The sequence below is a fragment of the Semicossyphus pulcher genome, unplaced genomic scaffold, assembly GCF_022749685.1.
Source record: "Semicossyphus pulcher isolate SPU_LCO1_2020_fin unplaced genomic scaffold, fSemPul1.0.p SCAF_10, whole genome shotgun sequence".
Lineage (NCBI taxonomy): Eukaryota > Metazoa > Chordata > Actinopteri > Labriformes > Labridae > Semicossyphus > Semicossyphus pulcher.
In genome coordinates this window covers 4,128,888-4,153,689 of record NW_027211604.1, presented here as the reverse complement: position 1 = coordinate 4,153,689, position 24,802 = coordinate 4,128,888, and the positions used below count along the sequence as shown (strand labels likewise).

At 41.4% G+C, this 24,802-nt stretch overlaps 2 protein-coding genes across 3 annotated transcripts in view; one reads left to right on the top strand and one right to left on the bottom strand.

The window, feature by feature from the left end:
* Positions 1–556: 556 nt before the first annotated feature.
* On the top strand, positions 557–4,006 carry vps26c (VPS26 endosomal protein sorting factor C). Its single transcript, XM_069674031.1, has 8 exons — positions 557–748; positions 1,517–1,660; positions 1,944–2,093; positions 2,548–2,628; positions 2,763–2,837; positions 2,916–3,066; positions 3,142–3,294; positions 3,630–4,006. Exons 1-8 carry the CDS (start codon positions 692–694, stop codon positions 3,710–3,712), a joined length of 894 nt encoding a protein of 297 aa, XP_069530132.1. The 5' UTR covers positions 557–691; the 3' UTR covers positions 3,713–4,006.
* A 900-nt stretch (positions 4,007–4,906) lies between these two features.
* Positions 4,907–24,802, bottom strand: part of ttc3 (tetratricopeptide repeat domain 3) — a 40,923-nt gene continuing 21,027 nt past the window's right edge. For both annotated transcript variants that reach the window (XM_069674943.1, XM_069674947.1), the window contains exons 18-46: positions 20,100–20,252; positions 19,508–19,588; positions 18,920–19,029; positions 18,213–18,339; positions 17,871–17,993; positions 17,668–17,769; positions 17,485–17,577; positions 17,324–17,388; positions 16,127–16,263; positions 15,681–16,001; positions 15,278–15,553; positions 15,152–15,195; positions 13,726–13,776; positions 13,564–13,643; positions 13,323–13,478; positions 10,796–11,405; positions 10,650–10,718; positions 9,263–9,412; positions 9,048–9,187; positions 8,867–8,935; positions 8,682–8,778; positions 7,226–7,329; positions 7,063–7,147; positions 6,841–6,942; positions 6,453–6,667; positions 6,040–6,154; positions 5,762–5,896; positions 5,363–5,455; positions 4,907–5,248 (exon numbers count right to left, since the gene is read on the bottom strand). In XM_069674943.1, the coding sequence (XP_069531044.1) occupies positions 5,138–5,248; positions 5,363–5,455; positions 5,762–5,896; positions 6,040–6,154; positions 6,453–6,667; positions 6,841–6,942; positions 7,063–7,147; positions 7,226–7,329; positions 8,682–8,778; positions 8,867–8,935; positions 9,048–9,187; positions 9,263–9,412; positions 10,650–10,718; positions 10,796–11,405; positions 13,323–13,478; positions 13,564–13,643; positions 13,726–13,776; positions 15,152–15,195; positions 15,278–15,553; positions 15,681–16,001; positions 16,127–16,263; positions 17,324–17,388; positions 17,485–17,577; positions 17,668–17,769; positions 17,871–17,993; positions 18,213–18,339; positions 18,920–19,029; positions 19,508–19,588; positions 20,100–20,252 (4,014 nt within the window). In that variant the 3' untranslated portion in view covers positions 4,907–5,137. The remainder of the gene's footprint in view (positions 5,249–5,362; positions 5,456–5,761; positions 5,897–6,039; positions 6,155–6,452; positions 6,668–6,840; positions 6,943–7,062; positions 7,148–7,225; positions 7,330–8,681; positions 8,779–8,866; positions 8,936–9,047; positions 9,188–9,262; positions 9,413–10,649; positions 10,719–10,795; positions 11,406–13,322; positions 13,479–13,563; positions 13,644–13,725; positions 13,777–15,151; positions 15,196–15,277; positions 15,554–15,680; positions 16,002–16,126; positions 16,264–17,323; positions 17,389–17,484; positions 17,578–17,667; positions 17,770–17,870; positions 17,994–18,212; positions 18,340–18,919; positions 19,030–19,507; positions 19,589–20,099; positions 20,253–24,802) is intronic.

Here is a 24,802-nt window from a genome sequence, read left to right as displayed (position 1 = left end):
ATTGAAATAAATGTCTCCCTGTGTATGCTGGGATAAACTCAAGTCAACAATGAGCTTGTATAGGATTAAGTGGTTATAGAGAATGGATAGAAAGATGAAGGGGTAGAGCTGTTTGAAGGACAGAACGGGTTCAACCACCAGCGGCCGTCTCTGTAGCTACTGTCAGCTTCTGTTGTGGCAACACCGGAGAACAGTTGAGTGTATCGGGTCAAAACAAGCTTTCAATCCAAAACACAGTTGATCTTTATACTGTCAGAGAAAGTAACATTTTGATCAATAGGAACTTTATTAAAATCTAGATCATTTTAAAATACATCTAAAGGTTGCAGGCTGTGATTTATAATGCTCAACATTACATTATAACTACTTTTAATAATTTCATTTAAAACTTTGAGTGCTGTAACATTAATATTATTTCCTGCTTCCTCCCTGCAGCGGATTGAGGTGGAGGAAGAAATCTAAAGGGCAAAGGGCACGAGGCTAAACCTTTTTACATCAATTGAGGCTTTTACTTTGAAGGGTTCGGACTTGAACCGGAAGTCATTTTGTTGTTGATGTCGAGCGGAAACAAAATCCTGGAGAGCAGTTTGCTAGTTATAGATGAAAAAACACTTTCTTTGGTTGTCGTTTTAACAAGAAAGAGCCTGGAACAAGTTATTTTACGTGTCCGTTTGATGTGTGATTGTCAGAGATGAGCGTCACTTTGGATATAAGACTGAAAAGAGCGAACAAAGTTTACCATGAAGGGGTAAGTACGTTTACAACTGTCGGCTAGCTAACAAGCTGCTTCTATGAACAGTTTAGCTTTGAACGTTGTTTTTTCTTTGTCTTTAGCGTAGCTGTCACTAAAAAAAGTCTATTTTATAAACAGAATAGACGAATAAACAGCCTCAAAGTTGGCTAGCTAGCTAGCAAGGAGGCGTTGACCTCGCCACACATGACAAGCAGCTGATTTAGCGGGGTGTTACGCCAAAATCTGTCACCCTGTCGGATGCTGCACTAAGAGAATCTAATACAGACAGACTGCCCTATAGAAAGACTTTTAAACTGCTAGCTACATGTTACTGCTATTACTGCTATCACAAGTAGCAACATTTATAGACACTTTAAATATATATAAAAGCATTTAAGCTGGCCTCTACTGCTATAATAATAATTATACTTTATAAGAACAACTGATATAACGGATGCTTTAACGACTCTCAGCGGCTATTACTGGAATTTCGAATACTTGTGCTTCTACTCCAACTGCTACTGTTGCTACTGTAACTACTTCCGGTATAACGTCTGTAACTGTCAATAAAACGACTGGTCACTGATCACAACTTCGGCTTGTACTGTTACCACTATATAACCACAACGGTTTGTACTGTGACTGTGATCCAGGGCTGGTACATGAACTGTTCATGTGTCCAATAATGCACCAGTTCACGTTAATAAAATGGACACTATTGACCATGGACTTCAAACAGTAAAGACAGTATGCGGGACATCAGCTGTGTTGTTTTGTGTGCAGGAGGTGGTTGCAGGAGTCATCCTGCTGGTGTGTAAGGAGGCGCTGCAGCACCACGGCATCTCTCTGAGCATGGAGGGACTGGTCAACCTGCAGCTCAGCTCCAAGAGTGTCGGCGTCTTTGAGGCTTTCTACAACTCTGTCAAGGTGAACCACTGTTGGATCTTTTAAAAACTTGATACCTTCCAGAATTAATTTATTGGAAAGATTATCAAAATATGTACTTCTAATGCTAGTTACAGCCCTTATCCTAACAATTGTGTCGGTAAATGATAAAACCAAGGGTTTTAACACACAGTGAGTCGACTGTATAACTAACTCAAGTAAGGCGAAAAGTGTTATTTGCAAAGTTTATAGGAGCCCACAAACGGTGTCAGTTTCCTGGGATCATCCTGACCTTATTCTCTGACCTTCCCGCCTCACGTTGCAGCCCATCCAGCTGATCAGCAGCAACATCGAAGTGGCCAAGGCTGGAAAAGTCCCAGGAGGCAAAACTGAGATCCCCTTCGAGTTTCCTCTGAACACAAAGGGCAACAAAGTGCTGTACGAGACGTATCACGGTGTCTTTGTCAACATTCAGGTGAGTGAGAGACACAGAAAACAAAAGAAGACAAAAAGACATTTTTCAGTTATTGTAAGACGATAGTTCATGTGTGGCTACTAAATCTCACTCTTTTACTTTAACCCCTTTTTCCTTAAGATACATCAAGGGAAATCTCTGCATCTCTTACCAGTCTACAAGCTCCTAATGGACTGTACATTTAAGCTTTTGAATTCATGCCTCCTATGTTATCTGGCATCTCTCATCTCTATAAGGACATGCACACAAGAGACTCATTTATAAAACACATTTTACCTTCATACACTCAGATATAAATTGATCCAAAAGTAAACAAGAGCTTACACAGTCGAGGTCTGAATCTTGAAGTTTGTACAAATACTCAAATACTTCTGTTTAAAGTTAGAATTCAGATAGATGGTATGTTGCATTTTAAATGTCTGTCAGTAAACCGTCCTGCTCGTCGTCTCCTCAGTACACCCTCCGCTGTGACATGAAGCGCTCTCTGCTGGCCAAAGACCTCAGCAGGAACTGTGAGTTCATCGTCCACTGTCAGGTGAGTCACACTCATTTATTTATGTTACAAATACTGAGATAATGTAAACAAAAAGTTTAAAGTTGTAGGCCACCTTTAGTTTGTTTATTTTATCAAACAGGACTAATAAACTGTGCAATCTGTTTGATTTTCAGCCGCAGAAAGCTAAAGTTGTTCCCACCCCGGTCAACTTCACCATCACTCCAGACACCCTGCAGAACACGCGGGAGGTGAGAGACACTTCGTTCTGTTTTATTTTGTTGTGTTTAAAGCCGTTCTGACGGGAGGAACTCGCTCTTTGTTTTCAGAGGAGTGCACTGCCAAAGTTTCTGATCAGAGGCAACTTAGACGCCACCAACTGTGTGATCAGCCAGCCGCTGACCGGAGAGGTGGTGGTGGAGAACTCCGACGTTCCCATTAAGAGTATTGAGCTGCAGCTGGTGCGAGTAGAGACCTGTGGTGAGTTCACGCTGTGTGATGATTGGAACGAATGTTCTGTTGTCACCGAGTTTTCTAAACATCAGCTGTGTTCAGGTTGTGCTGAGGGATACGCCAGAGATGCCACAGAGATCCAGAACATCCAGATAGCTGAAGGGGACGTCTGCCACAGCCTCGCTATCCCCATCTACATGGTTTTTCCCAGGCTGTTCACATGTCCTACGCTGGAGACCACCAACTTTAAAGTCGGTCAGTAAAGCCCTGCAGGTTCCTTTAAGCGTGTTTTTATTGTTTAAAGCAATAAACACAGCATTCTTGTGCAGTTTGTCTTCAACTATCAGGTTTTCATTGGTAAATCTTAAAGCTAAAGTCTTTTCCTTAAACACTTGGACACTAAAATATTTAAGAAAAGTTGCTCAATCAGGAATATAAAAGCATATTTATTGGGGACTGTTTTCAAATGAACAATATAATGTATGAAAACATGTTTGGTTCGATAGATAAACCATCTAAAGAGGTTTTATATGTCAGATATTTAAGCCCGACTCTTCCTGCGATGTAACGTTTGTTTCTGTCCTTTTCAGAGTTTGAAGTCAACATCGTCATCGTGCTTCACGACGATCATCTGATCACAGAGAACTTTCCTCTGAAGCTGTGCCGAGTCTGAACCTTAAAGTCACATCAGCACCGATACCAGCTCCCTGGCTTTGATGCTCCCCACATCACACAAGACTGAAACACATGTCCTGTGGAGAGGACGCGATCCTGCCTCTGTGCCGTTTACCTGAGATCTTAATTCTGCACTTTGCCAAATCAAAAAGAGAAAATGCTAACCATGAACGGCTACACGACTTGATTAAAACAAACCTGATTCTTTCATAAAATAGGTGAATATGACCAATTGTCTCAACAGATCATTCCTTTGTGATTTTTTTTGTTCAGTTTAATAAATGTCACTTTTTATAAAGAGAATTTTGCAATTTCTATTTTAACAGATCAGAAATGATGACGGTCGTCTGACAGATTGTTTTGAGCTCAAGGATTTGAGGACGGTCTCTTTACATACTATTTCAAATATCTGCAAATATTCTGTATTAAGGTTCTTTTTCAAGCTTTATTTTTAAGAGATTTTAGCTGCATTAGTCAAAAGGTTGTTTGTTAAATCTGTACAAAAACCGAAGTGTAAAAAAAGTTTATAGTTTAACAGGTGGTCATTAACTTCTTTCTGAATTACTTCCTGAAATTTGGTTTCACAGTGGACACTCACAAAAACATCCAACTATTCCTTTAACTTGCTGAAAATGTGAGGTATGTAACCTCTGGCAGCTTCTTCGTCTGTGTGGTTTGTAAATTGTAGTTAAGCCAAATCGATCGTCAGTTGCTAACCGCTGCAAATATGTAAAATACCTCCCCTGGACTCCAGAGCAGAGATGACGAATGCACCAGTTTGACGAGCAGTTAAACAAACTATTACATTTTTTAAATAAGCATTGCCTTCAGAAAATCCTTATTCTAATCCTGAGGTTAGCTCTGTCACCTCACAGCTAGCTGACGTATGCTGCCTTTCTGTGTGGAGTCTGCATGTTCTCCCCGTGCATGCGTGGGTTCCCTCTGTGTACTCCGGCTTCCTCCCACAGTCCAAAGACATGCTCGTTAGGTTCATTTGTGACTCTAAAATTGCCCGTAGGTGTGAGTCTGAGCGTCAAAGGTTGTCTCTGTGTCAGCGCTGTGATTGACTGGGGATCAGCTGGGATAGGCTCCAGCCCCCTGCGACCCTGAACAAGATAAGCGGTACAGCTAACGGATGGATGGAAACCTGAGATATGACAGACTGACAGAATTTAAACACAACTTTGTTTATTCAAAGTATAAATTGATGTCTCCGCACATCTGTGAACATCTGAAGGATACAACAAACTCACAACTTTATGCTTTTATAGATTTTAATCAAATGAGGGGTTAAAAAAAGGTAAAAGCAGGCATGAGTATAATGAAGGCGGGTGTTTTTTTTTAACAAATAAGGGGTTAAGAATAATAAAGATAAAAGCATGCATGTGAGAGTTTAATGTTAGAGGGGGGCAGGGTTAAGACATCAGGGGGCTTGGCGTCTCCTGCCGGTCAGAGCGGGGAACTCTTCAGGCAGCAGAGCGTGATCTCTGCAGGTGGGACAGGTGCTCTGCTCCTTCAGCCACGAGCGGATACACTGAACACAAGCAGATCAAACACTTGATCAAACAACGCCCATGAAATCCATTTTAAATATTTCTAAAACGACAACATTTGGACACGTTCAAAAACGTATGCACTCTTCGCTCACCTCATTGTGGAAGCCGTGTCGGCACTCCAGCACACAGATGTCGCCTGGACTCATGTCATCGTGGCAGATGATGCAAGGATCCTCGACATTCAGCTGCAACGGAGACAGAGACACAGAGTCAGGCCGAGCAGGAGACTACAGCAGCAGAGATGGTCACTTTCACAGCAGGATGTTTGTAAGTACTATGTTTTACTTTGTTTTATGCAAACAATTAGCATTCAAAGCAGCTAAATCAAAAAGCTAACTATGGTAAACAACCCTGATTCAGGCTAAGAAAGTGCTCAGTGCTTTTGCAGGATATATATTGTGACACAAACAGCTGATTAATAACTCTAAACAGTTGCAACACTTTTAATGTTTAAGTCAAACTCTGAGACTATTGAATCATCTTGGACTCACTGCGTTGGACTGCGTGGCTCTCTGGGGTCCGAGTGACTGCCAAACTGGGGCTGGGTTAAGAAGAGGGGGGGTCACACACTGAGCTGGACTCCCTCGTCCAATGCGGCCGGATTTGGCAGCAGAGTTCATCTTCTCCTGAGAGGAAACAAACAAAACCAATGTGGTGTGTTTTCAGACGACAAATTAATTACATCTAAGGTTTTGTAATGAGCCTCTACAGCTCCAAGTGACTAAATATAAGATCCTTCTTTTCTGCAGGTTACATCTGATGGACCTACCTGGTTGTCCAGGATCAGCTGGCTCACTCCTTCGACCATATCCTGTAGGGCCATGTTGCTCAGGCTTCCCCCGCTGTATGAACGGAACTCCTGAATAAACCTGGTCAAGTCTGACCTAAACACACACACACACACACACACACACGCAGTTAATCAATCACTTGTGTTTATCTTTTTGTCTACATTTGCCCTGCAAGTGGAAACCTGACAGATTTAAGATTTAAATCCTCACTTTTGAATTTTTCTAATGTTTCGTTCGCTTAAATTCGTCGTACCGCAGAAGTGAAACATTTTACCAAAACAAATGTTGGTCCATTTTTCAAAATTTTGATCTAGAATGGACAGTTTGCCTCACAGGGCTTTAACATCTGTGCAGCATACTCTTTGTTTAAGATAATGTGGACGAGCGTTACCTTGTGTTGCCAGGGAAAATAACGGCCAGGTGCTCAATGGCTTTATCAAACACGGTGTTGCCGTGTGAAGGCACCGGCGTTCTGGTCCGAGGTTTGTGCTGAGGCGGAGCCGGAGCGGCCGCAGCCTCAGCTGCAGGCTGGAGGGTGAGCGGGGGAGAGCTGCTGGAGGCCTGCGCTGAAGACGGAGGGGGAACATTTGCGGCTGCCACAGACGTCTGCAACGTTTACAGACAAGAGGAGAGAGTTAACATTCAGACATTCCTACATTATAAAAATTAGCTTCTGTATCTAACATGTACTAAGCTAAAAGTAGCTAATATCTTAGGCCCCGGAACTACTGCTGTTCTTAAACTAGCATGCTGTAGACCGGTGTGGTTAAATGTCTTACTGCTGCAGCTGTAGGTTCTTGGTGGTTGCTGATGCTGACAGGAAGCAGCTCGTTGACTCTCCTGCCGCTCTTCACCTGATCCATGTGCTCCTTGAACTGAGTCTGTGGAGCAAACAGAGTCTTTACTAATCATCGTGAGACAGGGAAAAGACTAAACGAGGAAATAAAAATATTACTGCAGATTCATTTTCTATATTATTAGACCTAATAAGGAGCATCTACCTCAGCAGTGGAGATTTTCTTTTCCATCTCCTGGACGCTGGCTCTCCAGGTGTTTCTGGTTACGTCCAGGTCTTGGCTTGGGTATCTGGAGAAGACGAAGGAGCTGTCAGTGAGGCGCATCTGATCACAGACAGTTTAAAAGCTGTGATGTCACTCCTCTTACCTGTGTGCCGCCTCGTCCAGTTTGGTCAGTAAAGCCTTGTTGTTGGCGAGCTCTCTGTAGAGGCCGTACAGACCCTGATCCCGACTGCTCTCCACCACCGACAGCTGGAAGGGGCAAAACAAAAAGAGCAACATAAGTGTTTCTTATTGATGAAAGAAACCTTTTCTTTCTCAGTTCACCGTGAACCTGGAGGACACTTTGAACTCAGCAGACTAACACAAAAATCTATTCCTAAAAACAGTGGTTCAAAGCTGCAGGAGGACGATTCAGATATTCTTTTGTTGGAAAGGTTATGTGTTGTACATTTCTGGATACAGTTATAGTTTTTTTTTCTTTAATTAGTGCTGTTAGGATTAAAAAAAAAAAAAGAATTGCATTGGAGTGTGCATAAACTACACTACTACTGCACGCACGTCATAGGAAACCCGTGTCCTTCAAAATAAAAGCACAGAATACACTTTTTGCCGCAACTTTGCTTTTCAAGCACACATCTGTGACCCACTAAAAACAGCTCCGCGACCCACTTTTGGGTCCCGACCCACCAGGTGAGAACCACGGCTTTACACAGTTAAAACAGAGCATTAAGAACAGAACACTACAACAGTACACGCTTACTTCCCCAAAGAACGCGTACACGTAAAGTATTAGAAACGCCTTTTTATGTTTGAACTCGTCAGTTAAACTTATTAGTAGTGATACCCAGAACATTTTTTTATCTGCGGATTACAAACCCTGTAAAGGTGTTCCCAGAACTACCTCTTCTCCTGTAAGGGGTCCAAACCCTCCCAATTTTTTAAAGCAAAGAAATAGTTTATTTAAATCTACATTTTTCTTTCTAAAACACTGAATGCAAACAACTCTGTTGCTCTTTAAATATAACTCGTCAGTTTTAAATTTCCTTAGTTTTTAGAACTCCCAGAAGTCTCTTGGGTCCCAGACTCCTATCGTTACAATATTCGACTTTCCCCTTTGTTTGTATCTTGTGGATCTTGTAATTAAGTAATCATATATATCAATGATTTCTGTGTGAAGCACTACATCACAGACGCACTCAGTCTGCATAGAGGATGTTATTAATGACTTAGTGTTTTAAAATGATGCAACGTCACCAAACGACATCAGCACCTTTAACAAGCTGTGTGTGTTTCTCTGCAGAGCGTGTGTGTGTAGAACCTGCTTGTGACAGGTAGGCTACAGGAGGGGCAGACAGCCCATTTATTGATCTCTGATGAATAAAGTTATACAAAATTAGAAGCCAGGTAACGCAGCGTCAGGTGTTTGTCATGTTTTCGAAGCTGGCGTATACGGTTGTGTGATCATCGACGTACGAGGTCAGGGGATATAAGAACGCGTGATTAATCTGCAGGGTTTTTTTGCCGCGTTATTTTTTCTGTAATTAATTAATTGAAATGAACGTGTTATTTCGACTCTGATCTCTGATAAGGGTCAGACCTACCTGAGCTGTGTTTGACCTCCGGGTAGCCGAGGTAAACGAGGCCGTGCAGCGCCGGATCTCATCCTCCAGACTCGACTTCTCAGCTGCAGACTGATGTCTGAAGGAACAACAAGAAAGAAGTGAGACATAAAGTCTGCGAGGCTTTCTTTGAATGCTTACACCATCATCGCTTCGTCAACACTTACCCCAGCTCCAGGAATTCACTGAACTTTGAATCATAGCTGCTTTTATTGTCTCGGATGTTTCGGGTCAGACTACACAAAGAAAAAAAAAAGACAAACATAAATGAATTAGAGATCAACATGTTCAGGTGCTTCAACAACCAGAAGCAGGACACGTATACAACTATGGCCCAGGTGATCCTACCTCCTCTGTTCCTCTGCCAGGTCTTCCATCTCCACCTTGAGGGACTTCAGCACCTCCTGGTTGGCTTTCTTCTCGTTCTGGTCCTTCTTCACCTCCTCTTCAAGCTTCTGCTGGAACAGTGCCATTTCTGTGTTGGTCACCTTGACAAGAGAAAACAATCAATAACACGCTCAGATTCAGCTGATCACTTATTAATTCACTGTAACTGGACATACTTGTATGTTGGCAGTGATCTTCTGAATGTCGTCCTCGATTACAGCGATGTTTTCTTTGTGCTTTAGGTCCACTTTGTCGCCACTGCCAGACATTTTCTTTATCTTCTGCTCCAACGTCTTGTTGCTCTTTTGCTTTTTGTTGAAGTCACCCTGGAGACAGATGACAACACAACAATAATTTAACATCATAAGTGAGTAAAAAACAACTTAACAATAGAGATAGACCGATAAATCAGCACCCCGATTGTCGTATTTTTGATCGATGCACCATTGTACCATTTTGGATCCTTGCCAATTATAAAATTAAAAATGTGCAAAAAACAGGTAAATAAAAACACTTGTTAAGAATGAATTGCAGCCGCTGAAATTGCGCATCACTTGCCCTCACTATCTGCTCCGTCTCAACGTCTGATTCACAAAGCAAATTGCAGTTCAAGCGCAAACACGGCGATCAAGTTTCTCTGCTCCGTGCAGTTTATCTTCTGTGTCTGATTGTGAAGAGAAGCTGTCTGCACCTCCACTCTGTGCTGCACGCTGCTGCGCTCTCATACACACTGAAGGATCTCAACTGCATGCACAGATCAAATATGAGCAGGGAGAGGAGGAGGCGGCTCTTTTAACAGTTTATTGTAAAGTCCAGTCTCATTTTCTAAATGAGCGCGCAACAGCAGCTCGTCCAGATAATCATCCCCGTCATGCATAACAGCTCCGGACCACCGTGTGCTGCCGGTGAGTATCGGACCTATTGATGTTCTGATCATAATAACAATGACATCATATCCTTTACAAATTCTATTTACAGACATTTTAGTTTTTTTGATTACACAAAAAAAAGGTGGAATTGTCGTTATGATCACTGGAAACTCAGAGCGTGACAGCCCTTATAACACTGCACTGTAGTTACCACCAGCTCTCTGCAGGCGGCTATATTTTTCCTCTAACTGCGCGGTGCTGTTAGTGCTGGTGTTTGTGAAGTAGGTGCATTTTGCCACGAGGCTCATTTGCAGAGAAAGGGGCCAAATTTGCCCTGAATGTCTGCGTAATGACTCATTTAAATACGCACAAACGACATCGGAGCACAGAGTTTGCTCTGCATGTGCTTGGAGAATGAGGCGGAGTCTCTTTGTGTCACCTGCACAGGTTCAGCGGCCGCAAAAGCTGCACAATCATTTAGTGAATTTGGCCCCAAGTGTCGTAAACTTGCCATAAAGCTTTTGTTTTCACTCTCAGTATTCATCTTAGTGATAATCAGAGATCAATTGAATATAAAATATTATTTATTTATTTTGCTTTTAAATATCTACTTCAGTTTCATCCTCACAGGTCCAGGTGTGTTGGGCTCTACCTAAACAGAGGCAGATAAAGTCAGAAGCTGTGTGTCACTCACCTGGCAGCTCTCGAAACGCTCATGTAGCTCCGTGTTCACCGCCACACTCCTCATGTTCTCCTGACACGTCTAAGAGAAGAAACACTTTCAGCATGCACTTATATCTTCCTATATTCTCCTAGTTTATTTTATATGTGTGTATTTACCTGAACAGCTGCGTGTTTCCTTAAAAGGTTTTCCTCGTCTGTCGAGGAAGAGACTTCAACTGAAGACGAATCAGTTTCAATGAGTCCACCTTCACCGTCACTGCAATACAGATCCGGCTCATCGTGGTCATTAGGTACAAAGTAAGGGGTCTGATGTTGAGTCTCACTGTAAGCCAAATGGGAGAAGCAATCGTTCCCGGGCCGAAGAACTCCATTAGCTACCAAGACATGCGGAGCAGGCATGGAGCCAAATACATAAGGACATGGGAGGACGGGATAGACGTGAGACTGTGCGAACATGTAATGAGCTGTTGAATCAGAGGACGGATTGTTTGTTTCAGGATCCCCAATTTCTTCTAGATCATCTAGTTTATCCAGGCCGTCCAGGCTGGGTCCGTGTATAGCCGTCTGCAGGGAGACGGCCTGCTGAGTCAGGCCGATACACCTCCCCAGCTTTATGAAGCGAAGGGAGTCCAGGAGGAAGGGCTCAAAGCCGCCCGCTTCCTGGATCTTCTGATGAGCCACAGGAGGGAAATGTTGCAGTTCACCCACCAGCAGAGGGTCCTCAGCGACCAGCGGACCGTGCTCCTCCAAGATCTGAGCAAAGTAGCTGCAGATGGAGAGAGAGAGAGAGACATCCAAATGTTCAAGTCAAAACAAACCGGGAACTCAATAACTGTTGAGGAAGGAATCTCTGTCTGGGTAATTTGTCTTGAGAACCACTGGATCAAATGGATTTCACATGTTGGAGGGGAATCCAAATAATCAGTACAGAAGCTGCTGTAGTCAGTTACCTGCATTCAAATCTCTAGCACTAAGATCTGGAGAAAATAAGAATGTTTGTTTTTATTTGCCGGCAGACGATCACTGCAGGTTTTCTTTGATTCAATGCAACGCGTTATTGGCCCACTGTAGCAGCTCATGAACGAGAGCCTGGTTCACTCTGGTCTGGAGACAGTGAATGACCGCTCACGTTCAGAGAGGTACCTAGAGTTGCTGATCACTGTGTTTTATGGCCCCGAGAATCCTTCCAGCATGGCTAATGCTACGAGCAATTCTAACAATGCAGCTATCTGTGCTGCTGAAGCCAGTTGTAGGAGCCAAATTTCAATTTTTGTTTATTCTAATGCTTTCTTGTTTCTTTATCATTAGTATGTGAGAGTGTGTGTGTTTTGTGTGTGTGAGTGATGTAGTATGGCCATAGGTGGATCTAACCCCATCTGGTGGACACCTGAGAGGTGGAGCCCAAGAAGGGATAAGTTATAATTACCCAGAGGTCACAGCTTCCGGGGGTGGCTGAGAGAGGCAACAGTTCTTTGACCGTGTGGCCATAGCTATACACTATATTAAGTCATTTTTGTTTGTTTTCAAGTTATCTGTTAAGCAAATTTCTGTAATAAATGGTCACTGGGACCGACTGGAAGACATTTCTCCTCATCTTTCATTTGCACGTGTCAAACCTTGAGTCCAACACAGCCACCAAAGGAAACAAAGGAACCAAAAGTCAACTGGAAGTTGCTGATACACCAGTTCTTATGGACATTTAAAGGAGTAAGAACATATCAGAACAGATTCCAGCGGGGAAAAGCTCACATTTTATGCAAATTGCACTCGCCAGGTCTAAAAACCACAAGTCCAAACGTCGGTCACATCAGCAACAATTTGAAACAACACATCGAGTTTACGCATTCGGCCAGTCTTGGGAAATTTCTATTATTGAATGATGACTACAAGAAATCATTAACTGTAATTGAGGGCTAGGGGTGGAAGCATCGGAGTCGCTCGCTTCAGCTTAAAAAAAAGGAATAAATGAACGTGAACAAGTTCTTTTTTTGCACGGTGAACAAAGTTCAAACTTTAAAATTGTGAAATATGAACATGAACGTTTTAATGTGTGAACTGACCTTTGAGCTCGTTCTTTTTAAGTGTGAATTTGCACCAAACATGATTCATGTCAAATTAAGTACAAAAAGAGGTGTTAAATAACATACTCTGATTATATCCGTATCACTTTCATGGGCACAGGTATTTGTAACTGCAATGTGATAATCAATAACACAAAGCCCAAATGTAGAAAGTGAAGTGGATCCCATGAGGAGCTTTTTTTAGCCTTGCAAGCGGTTTTCCTGCTCCGAATGGGCAAACAGCCCTGAATGGATATTTCACTAGCTGCTTCCAAGCACTGGATTTATAGTGTTAAGAGTTCACGTTATACTAACACGGCCATAAGTCATGAAAACACCAATAAGTAAATCTGAAGTTCAGAAAATCTCAAACGCCTCAGTGATCCAAAAAACCCTCGTTAGCTTACAATGAAATGTTTCGCCTCAATGGTTCTCAATTGCACCGAGTCAAAAAACATCCCTGAGCTGATGCATTCAAAACATGTTATTAAAATGTCCTTTGTTATAAAGCTTTAGAAAATAAGTCAGAAAAAAGGTTAAGATGTTCAGATCTCCTCCCAAATAACACAACAAATTAAAGGTTGAATAATCCATACATGCGTTAAACTGAAGCTCAAACTTACTCATACAAACTCTCTTTAGTCGGGTCGGGGTTGCTGTCCAAAATGTTTTTATAGTGACTTCTGTGTCGAGTGCTGTTATACTGCTCCTCAAAATCTGCCACCTGCTCCCGAAGGTGACTGGGTACACTGAAGGGGTCACTAGGGTGAAGGAAAGATCTGTTGACGGAGAAAAGTCAGGGTTGATCACTCTTCTTCAGTTACAGTTCTTACAGCGTGCGTCCATGTGCAAGATGTAACTTACAAAGAGTCATCTTCAAAGTAGTCTTGTTCAAACTCGTCTCTTGGCGTTACACTTCTCGTCCCAGGAAAACCAAAAACACCCTGCGAGGAGAGGAAACGCGTCAGAGATGCTACATGTTCACATTTCTCCTGTAAAGCAACAACAGATCAAACTTCTGCTGACCCTTGGCTCTCTATGTTTCTTTTTCCGACCTCGAGTCTTCATAGGAGAATACTGAAAAGGGAAGAAATTGAAGGAGAGTTAAATCAAGTTCAATGATTCCTTTACTATTAAGGAGAACACAGGCAGAGTCACAGGGTTTAATCCAACAAAGGAACAGGTCAAAGTTCATCTGTATAGACAAGACTTCTTGTAACTCTCCATCCCTCTCGTGTTTACATTTGTTTTGTGATTTTTGCTTTTGATTATATGTTATTTAGTTCTGTGCTTGTGAAGCACTTTGTGTTTAAAAGTGCTCCATAAATAAAGCTTTGCTGACTTGTTCATTAAAGTGTAAAATTGATAATATTTGGAATAAACTTGGGGCAAGAGCGGGACCGACTCTTGTCCTGCAAAATGGTATTTTCAGGTGCACACGGCAAAATGTGTCAACTTTAACAGAGCTGCTGAACTGAAGAGTTTCTGCTGTTTAACTGTTTAAATTGAAGACTTTTAAATAGCTTTTGAGTTCGATTCAAAAATGCAATTGAAATGCAGGATGGTAGATATGTTTTGGATGCATTATTTGTTATTTTATTAATCATTTTATAAATGAAAAGGCTCATGAAAAGAAAGTAAAATAATCAGTCCTTCAATTCATTCAGTCACAGCCTTTTTAAGGCTTTGTTAGACCATCAGATACCCTGAGAAAGTTGCTTATATTTGTGTCCAGCCTCTATGCAGCTACGCTAACTGGCTACTTAAAGAAGCATCATATTTACCGTAAAATTCGCTGTATAAGATGCACTTATAATACATTATATTTACATCTAAAAAGTGGGCTGCGTCCTACAATACACTGGTGCGACCAGCATACCAGTACAAAATGCAGAGAGAGATATTTTATTGTGTTGTGGTATTTTATGGTGAAAACAGATAGAAGGTTATATTTTTTGCTGGGATACACATTTTTATTAATAGCTATAGAAAATATATTTTTTAAAAACATCTTCGATGCAAATTGTGTCGACTTAAACAGCACAAAACTTTAGGGTTTCTGCATCTTCATCAAATTAAATTGAAGACTTTAAAGAGCCTTTGAATGAGAGAAAAAAAATGCAATTCAAAGGTGAGATTGGTGATTTATTTTGCCTGCATTTTTTGTCTTTTGTTTTCTCAAATTTCTACATTATTCAATAAATTAAATGCTTTAAAAAATAAAGAAAAATAATCAGTCCTACTTTCATCTAATTACTGCTTTTTGTAAAGCACTCGAAGGTCTGCAGCTACCCTGCAAAAGATGCTTACACTTTTGTACCATCTCTATGCTAAGCTACGCTAATGGCTGCAGAAAGTAGCAAGAAATTGTTGGACTCGCTCTTTCAGTTTAGTTTGTTTGGCAATTTAAACTTAAATTAAAAAGAAAAAAAAAAGATAACCGAAGACTTACATTTTGATTATCATCAGACTTTTTTAAGACTGAACAATGTCCATCTGAAACAGAAGGATCAAATTAAAAAGAGCAAACAGAAAAACACTCATAAATCAAACCTCAGTTTAAATTAAACATACGTACCCATCATATCAAAATACTCATCCAGTATAGTGTGGCAGGAGTCATACTCCTCTCTATGCTCCTCCAGAGTCCAGATAAACAGTCTCATGTCATGTGGCGGAGCTTGTTTTAGGTATTCAGTCACAGTCAAGCCAATGCTTGAAAAGAGCTCCGGCCTAGTACCGAGCTTTTCTATAATCACCTCTTGCAGGGGGCCAAAGTTCAGCAAAAAAGCCAAGTCCAGCTGCTCCAGGTGTCCCGCGTAGCGCTCAATGAAGGATTTGGCAGCATTCAGACCTGAAGACAGAAGCAAGTCGTTAATCAGACCGCAATACCTGCCGCTGACATGACATCTGTAGGAGGATGCATGAAGTCTATTTCACTCTGGAGACACACGTATGAGAGTTAAAGGATGAATGCTGACCTGCGTCGTTGAGCTGGCAGGCCCAGTTGATGAGTTTAGGATTTATTTCCAAACAGCTGCTGAGCACTTCGATAAGGACTCGAGCCCAAACCCGGTTCTTCCTCTCCAGCAGGAGCTCCACGGCCTGACCCAGCGACTCCAGCGGCTCCTGCTGCAAGTTCAAAATCCTCCTCGCTATCTGGTTTCCCCTCGACTCATCCAGCTCCAGCCAGGGCTTCAGACTGCCGGTCAGAGTGGACACGTGGAGGCCCTTCTCCTCCCTCAGCAGCTCCATGTTCTGGTTGATCTGCAGAAGAACTCGATCCCTGTAGAGCAGCCAGGCTGGGAACACGGTGGAACAAGAAAAATCAAGACTTAAAAACCTTGTGCTGCTGGTAAAATACATTGGATACGTTTTTAATGTGTTATATCGTGTGGGAACACTGTTGCAGGGTCAGAAGTTGTACCTTTCTGTTGACTCTGTGTTGCTGTGTCCTCTTTCTCCTGCAGGACCTCCTCGCTGATCACCTGCGTCTCCTGATACGACTGCTTCTGCTGCTTCCTCTTCAGCCGGTGCTCCTCCTTTGACTTTAACTTCTTCCGACTGAGAATAAACAAAGTACTTCTCAATCAGTATGTAACCCGTTAATGTGCGGTTCATGGATACCTCATTAGATCGGTGTCATTGGTTGTTTGCTTTTAGACTGAATTCTAGTGTGATGGGAAAGTTTCAAAAGATTTGAGGAACCAAATAGTGGCCAATCTTCTGGTAGCATCTAGTTTGAATCAGTAGAGGTTTTTCTGTCCCCAATAAGTTTATCTCTTAAAGTTAATGGCTAATTAATTGATTAATAATAATAATAATAATTAGTTATTTCCTTATCCAGCATCAAACTAAAGTGTCTTTAAGGAGACTTTAAACAGCGATTCTGTGAATATAAATCCAACATTCGATGTCTTCTTGTGATCATTTATCCATGTTTCTGTGCTGAACACGGTCAGCCGTCCACTTACATGTAGATGCAGATTCTCCTTTGCGCATATTTATGTGCACATGCAGTTCAAAATCAGCATGTTCATGGCATGACTTTAGTTTCCTTCAGTCTTTACGCATCACTTCAAGGTGCCAAATAAAATGTCAGAAGAGAAACAGCTCACTCAGCCAATAGTTGGCTTTATTGGCGCATTTGTCACGGAGGATGTGTGACTCGATAAACAGAAAAAAAACAGCCTCCAAACATCACAACCTGCGTTGCAACTTAAAAAAAAAAAGCTGCCGCAAAATCAGGACGCAACAACCACAGAAAAGTCAGCGTAATCCTGCAGTGCTTAACTGCATGTGATATAGTGGGTTTTTTTACTATTTTTTGGGGCCTTTGCCTTTATTATATAGGACCGCTGAAGAGAGACAGGAAATACGGCGAGTAGAGAGTAGGGGATGACATGCACCAAATGAACGCCACCTGCGATCAGTGCAACGAGGAGCCTGTAGCCTCCGTACACGGGGCGCCTGCTCTACCAACTGAGCTAAACCATGATGTAGTTAATTGAACAGGAGCAGTATATGGATAAAAAATCAGAGGATTGTGTTTGTCTAAACTAGTCCATTAAATGAAAAACCATTTGAGCCACAAACAGGGACTGTGTTCGCCCTGCAGCCTCACCTTGTACATCTCTGATTCACTTTGGGCTTCTTTGGAGTCTGCAGTTTGGGGATGACGGCTTCAAACTGAAGAGCGAGAGAGGACAGAGAGGTTAAAAACAATCATGTGACTGATGAGCACACTGACTGACATCTCCCTTCACTGTGAGAGGATCATCTTACCTTACATTTCACCAGGCCTGTTGGACCATAGATTCTGATACAACAGATTTTACCGACACAGTCTGGAGTGAAACAGGACTCTTGCAGGAAATCCTGTAACACAGAAATAATACAAAGACAAATTAAGACAGGGAACAAGAGGAAGCTGTGAAAGACACACCTGTTGGGAGAGTTTTAATTTACCTTTTCACTCTTTTCAAACACAGGTGACGTCTTGAGTGTCTTCCAGCAGGCGATGTGGTATTCAACAATGCAGCGCTGACAGCAGCTTAACTGAATGAAGCCCTAAATAAAGAGGATATATGTTTAAAATACATCAGTGCTTTTTATTAATATTTATATACCCCCAAAAACATTGCATGTGTTTTTTTATGGCTGCAAATGACCTTAAAATCTGGATCCGTGAAGTAGATTTCAGCTTTAGAAGGGACGGTGCATTTCTCCAGTCGACAAACGGCATCAGGAGGAGGCGGAAATTTGCACAACTCTAAATTGTTCTCCAGAATTTCCTGAAAAACAAAACATAAGTAAGATGAGCCCAATGTAGTAAGAAAGCATTACAGCAGAAAAATACGACCTCTGAACAATTAAACAGAATTCAAAATAGGCCAATAAAACGGTCTGTTTCATTCATTTAAATCTGGTCTGTTTATTGCTATAAGAAAATCTAATTACATTTAGTTTAATCAGTAGAGGGAGGAGAAATTATTTTTTTAAAGACGACATACCTTGAAATATTCCGGCTGCGTTTCTCTGACGATCTCTTTGGTTAAAGGCCAGGTGAGTTTACCAGGTGTTATTTGATTTCTCAACATCTGCAGGGAATCTGCAAACTGCTCCAGAGCAACTGCAAACCTGAACCGACAGAGAGATGCAAACATGGTGGTTTGAAAGATGTGACAGAAAGGTGTGAGTCAATTAAAGACCCCCTCCAGTGAAACTCAAGTGTTTAACCTTGTAAACATCTCCATGTGGTGAACAACACGTTTTCAGATTGGCAGGTTTGAGATGTCACAAACCTAAGGAGCCAATCCCGTTAATGGACGGGGTGACGCTATGCATATCATTATGTGCAACCTATGGCAACCACTTTGGCGATGCGCGAGCCAGCTGTTACCGTCATTGTAATTTTTGCAAACTCACAACTGACTACTAACATTAACGTTACTACTACTAACAACAAGTTGCCACTAAACGATGGCAGAGACGTGCTTTGTATGGTGGTTGTAAATGTGCATAGTGGGTGGGGACTATGCAGATTCAGGAATTTGTAATAAAGGAGAAGGAGGAGATGCCTTGGGAGGATTTTTAGGTAATTAAACGTCTTTTGCAGAAAAAAACATGGACACAACTTATTATTTCAAGCAGAGCATTTTATATGTCTTAAAACATGACTGGAGCTGCTCTTTAAAAACGTGTCAAGAAGCTTCTGTACCTGTTCTCTCTGAGATACACCTTCCCGATGGCGTAGAAAACCAGACACTGAAACGTCCTCTCCTCAAATGATTTGATCTTCTCCAGGAGTTTTTGTGCTTCTCCAAGTTCCTGTTTAACAAAGCAACCACACAGTTAATGACTGCAGCAAAGACGACTCTATAATAAAAATGCCCAAAGTATCCTGTTAAGATTATTCTGTCTTGCCCCGAAGCAACATGCTAGCTTCATCAGGGAAACCAGTGTAAGGGTGAGCAATTAATGGTACTCAGAACTCTGCGCCCCATGACCTTAGTTAAAGCAGTATGAATGCTCATATATCTGCAGGATATTGGACTAGGATTTGGGGGCCCACAGGAAATGATCTTCCTGATGTGGCGCCTAGAACCTCTATAGATACTCTGTTGCATCTCATCTCTCTCATCTTTCTGGTCAAAATTATGCTGCAAGGTTTTGCCAAGTACAACGGGGGAAAGCTTAAAAAAATGTATTCACCAAATACCTCAGATACAGGTAGAGGCTAGGGTTTGGACAGCAGATGTTTTGGTCATTTAAAGGCTCTAACAACAGGTGAAACAGTCCGACTTACCTCAGGCTGGCCGATTTCTGTCAGGGCTGACGCGCGGCCGTACAGCAGCAACAGCACATCATGTGTAGAAAGTCCAAGTTCCTGAGAAAGCAAAAGGACAACCATTAAATCTCATGTTTTATAAACTCTCTGCAAATTGAGTAACAAATTAAAACTTGGATATGGTTCTTTAAAGCCACATCCTACTTCCTGTTGGCGCACACAACCACAGACTGTATGCGCACTGCAGTAGTAGTTTTCACAAACACATGGCTTTTTTTGTCTGCATTTGATTGAAGAAGGAGACTGACGGGAACAATGAGGAAAGAGGGGGGATGATTGCAACGAAAACATTGCATGCTGCACATAAAGCAGCAGTGTTGCATTTACTTACTATTGTGTTTGATTTGTGCAGAGTCGACAAAAGTTCTTGCACAAAACCACAAATCTGCAGCTAAACGTAGATTTGATGCTCTTACAGCTCAATTTTCCTGTGTGCTCTGATTATTTTACTCTGCACAAGATATCAAGGTAACATTTAACAACAATAAAATACATTTTAAAAAACCCACAAAATGTTTGGAACTTGTTTGCACATAAGTTTCATATTCACCTTTGGGTTGTTGGCTTCCACCAACACCAGAGCCTGGCTGAAGGCCTGCTCTGCATTGCGGCTGCGCAGGTCTGTCAGAGCAGTGTGGGCATCCTGCACCGCAGATCTCAACTCTTTACACACAGCGGCTTTAAGATTCACCACTTTAGGTTTCTGAGAAAAGAAACACACATAGCAGACGGTCAGCCATTTTATTTAATGAAACCGTTCCAACTTTGAAGCTAATTTGGACATGCTTAAAGTTAGGAAAACTCTGAGAATAAACAAAGCATCACAAAACACAGTATAGATACTTGAGTACCCTTAAAAAAAGTCTTTATCAAAGTTTAAGTAGTTTGCATGCAAATATTAAATGTTGGTTCTTTTGCACAGAAAGTAGTGCTATGATGTTTGATATACTGAGATTGTGATCAAAGAAATGCAGATCCAACTATTCTGACTTTTACTGAGCTTAAAGAATACGCATGAAGTTTTCCTTTTGAATAATTGCATTGTTTTTCCTTGCTTACACTACGAATCAGAACCTCTGTAACATGATGTGTCGTTTCTCCATATATAAGCGATATAACGAGCCAGTTAACAGTTAATCATAAAACAGCCAACCATGCAAGACAAGCATAGACTCAAGTCAAAGCTGCAGCTCTCTGTGAGGCTGGCCTTCTGGAGACACGCAGCCTCACAAATATTCTTGTTCAACAATACATCATATATCGAGTCCTCGAGATATATTAAGACCAATTTTTTGTCCCAGATGTTCAGCTCCGGAAAATATTAAGAGACCACTCCAAATGTTCCTTAAATCAGCATCTCTCTCTACATGTCATGGCCAGCCCAATCAGATCTGAACCCCATTAAAACCTCCTGAATGGGATCAAGAGGAAGATGGACGGTCACAAGCCTTCGAACACAACAGCACAGTGACAGACTGGTGGAGAGCATGCAGACAGCTGTGATTAAACACTAAGGTTGATTTCTGAACTCTTCCTGTGTTAAAACATTAGTATTCTGTTGTTTAAACATGAGCTTGTTTTCGTTGCATTATCTGAGCTCTGACAAACATCTTGCATCTCTTTGTGATCACTGATGACTGAATGATATTTCATTTGGAGGGAATCGACAGTCGTCGACAGTAAAAGTTAATTTCACACAAACACAAACCTTTAAATAGAACTAGAGAAAAACATTTTTGCAGTGGTCTCTTATTTTATTTTTCCGGAGCTGTATAATCATACTTGTACTTGGATTGTGTAATCTAAGAGATGTCTGAGACTCACCCTTTCCCAACCTAAATCTACCTTTAGTGGTCATTTGATATATTAGTGAAAAGCGATTGGCTATTACTCAGCGGATAGTTAGTGGATGACTTTCATCCAAACCTGAACGAAAGCCGGCCTGTTGTGAATTCACACCTGGAAAGAGAAGCATGCAGCCCTGTAGGGTGTGTTGAACACACCGTGTGCAAGCTTCCGTTATTATGTCATCGTGTAAAGCCCCTAAAAGAAGTGCTCACCGTCATCATCCTTAAAAAGAAACAGTGCATCTCGTATGTCAAAGTTTTACCAACAGTTAAAGACTGTAAAACGTTTTTTAACTTGTTTTCTTTTTTTAAATCTTTGTGGGTAATTTTGGTCTTAATTGAGCTTAAATATTAATACAATTAAATTCTGTTTTACTTCTTTTTGTTTTACTTGATGTTGTATTTGTATCAGTAAAAACTGGATAAATCTGAACAGTATTACTTTTACTTTCCAACCAAAGCCCCCTTTTTCCTTTTTAACACAATAAAAATCTATACTTAAAGAAACAGGTGTTACAATAATGGACATTAACAGGTTAAAAAAGGTGATAGACAAAAATATAAATAAAAAACTGTCTAAATGGAGAAACCCAATAAGGCCAAAAGGCACCTTCAACTTCTACTTTAACAAAATAAATGCACGATGTATCTTCATGTCATATGTTTTAAACATCAAAACATCCTAAACTCTGACACGTCAGTTTGTCTTTTACTTCTAACGAAAGAGACACGTTTGCTTTTGTACGGAGAGTCGGTGCTTCCATCCGGTGCAGAAACCACAGCCTGCTTTCAGGCCTCAGACTACAGGGTGAGACACTTCCTGCCATGCTGCTGGTGGCAGGTATGGCTGGTTGTGCAAGAGGTAAACTGCACGTCAGGTCTAAGTGTAACTTTTCACACCTACTAGTTTGTATAAAACTATTTGGTAACTTAGGATGTCTGTACATGTCAGAGATGGGAACTGCAAAATACAGAGAGTGTAATTGTTTCTAAGTGTAGAGGTGCAACGATTAGTTGACAAATCGATGCCAACATTAGTTGCCAAAGTATTTAATTGTCAATAATTAGCTGTTTACATTATCGCGTGTGTTTTTCATGCTGTGCGTGGACATAACTGAGGTGAGACATCCTGCAGCCTTAGTAACTCTGCTGAGACTCGCACATGCAAAACAGCGGACAGGAAGCAACAGGTGAACAAAACATAGCAAAAAGGCGGTGGCCAACGCAACACCATCGCGTCCTAAAAAGTCCAACGTCTGGGAACATTTCAGCCTCAACGCTGCAAAGAAAAAGATCGTCTGCAGGATGTGTGAAGCGGACCTTTGTTGTCACGCAGCATGTCGCTAATGAGAGACCATTTGAAGAGAAGGCACTTCTTTATTTTGGATTTAGGATTTATTTTGTATATCAGCACTTTGTCTGTCCAGGTTTTAAATGGACAAAAACTTGATATAGTTATTTAACTTTTGTATCAGTAGGAGCCAAAATCAGCAGCGAAGTTTATTAAAGACATGTTTTCGATGAAGAACTCATATTTATTGTCTTTGTTAGTTAGCACATGCTTCAAAGAACCTCCAACTACATTTAAAGCTGACAGCTAAATAAGAGACATTAAGTCATCGTGCAATTCATTGTCGATGAACCGTTTCAATAATTTAACTAGTCAACTACAACTAATCGTTATTCGCCTCAATGTTTATGTTTAAGACGAGCGTTTGATTGGTTGCATTAACACTTTTCAAACAAAGTGTACATGCCAGCTCGCTCAAGTTAATGCCTGAAAATTCTGTGGTGTGACTCTGTCTCATATTTAACAATCATCAGCTGTGAAGCCAGTTGGACTTGCTGTATTGTTCCAAAATGCCTGGCTAGAATTCTGCAGACATCCTCTCCCACCCACTTCGTACTGCGTGTATGTGGTCTTCATGTCCAGCAGAGCTAGTTGATAAACAATGCTATGATACGATCTGAACATTAGGGGTGAGACAGGAAGAGAGCATCCGTTCTGGCTGCCACAAGAGAAGTGTGTGTAAATGATAAGAAATGTTTGAACACGTCTGTTATGTGGAGCTTTCCAATCTTGTTCAGTTTCTTTGCAAATAAACTCAAAATCTGTAAGTCGTAGCCTCTTTTCTCTACAGTTCATCTTTTCGACAGCAGGAACTAGGAACCTTTTGAGGATCTCTGTGCGTTTCAATAGCAGGAACCAGGGTCTAAATGTACTTCTGGGGTAACTGATTTACCCCCTGAAAAGTCCCTGCTTCGGGGGGGCAGTACTTTCCAAAGGTCCAGGAACTTTCAGGGCGGGGCCTGCAGTGCTCATCGTCTCTGATTGGTCCAGTACTTGCAAGGTTTTACTTCACACACCATGTTTAAAAGCCTGCAGCTGCAAGCTCACTGTTATCATCGTGCTTTGAGATTGTTTATCACCGTGCAAACGGCACAAGTTGAATCTCCTCCATGCTAATAAGCTAACTGTAGCGTCGCACAAATAATGATCAACCGTCAAGTTTTATGGCGTCATCTTTGTTGTATGGCCTTCATCGTCTTCTTACTGCCACCTACGGGACTGGCGGTGAAGTGCAGTTACTTTTATTGCTTCTCCACACCTCATTGGCCTGATTTGCAAAGTCTTCGCGGGACTAGAGGCCGCTGTGGACATGCAGACGACAATAGGCCAGAGGAACCATTTAGTTCCATGAAGAGAAGTTCCTGGAACTACGAGCGTATATTTTATATACTTTGTTATCTAATTTTGTACTTTTTTTATATATATATATATATATATATCGATAGATATATATATATATATATATATATATATATATATATATATATCGATAGATATATATATTTTGATCTTTATTTTTTACCCTCTGTGTGCTGATTCTTTCCTATTGTATTGTACTGTATAAGCTGCTGGAGACTGAATTTCCCAGAGGGAGTCATCCCAAAGGGATCAATAAAGTTGAGTCTAAGTCTAAGTCTAAGTCTAAGCTCCTGATACGTTTGGTCAAAAAGCACCTTAAATGTGTTATTTCAGAAACGTTGTGCAACTGGGGACAAACGACTCAGATGTACTCAGTTAAGTTTTGGGGGAAGTGTTTGACGTCAGCGTTGCGTTTAGGGTAAGTCCCCAGGAAATGAATGCCAGTCAATGCAAATACCAAAAAAGGAGTGCATGTCTGTGTAGGTGTGTGAAACAGCAGCCATCTCTGTTACAGACACAGAGCAGACGAGAGGACAAGAGCAGCACGACCACAAAATACAACCCAACACTTTTCTGTTCCTTCAGCTTGATCAGTGCACCGGAGTCTGTAATGACAGGAAAGCCCCTGCAGCTGATTCTGGCACTATGTTAGCGACATTCTTCAGTTAAGACACAGAGCAAAAACAATCAACCTTA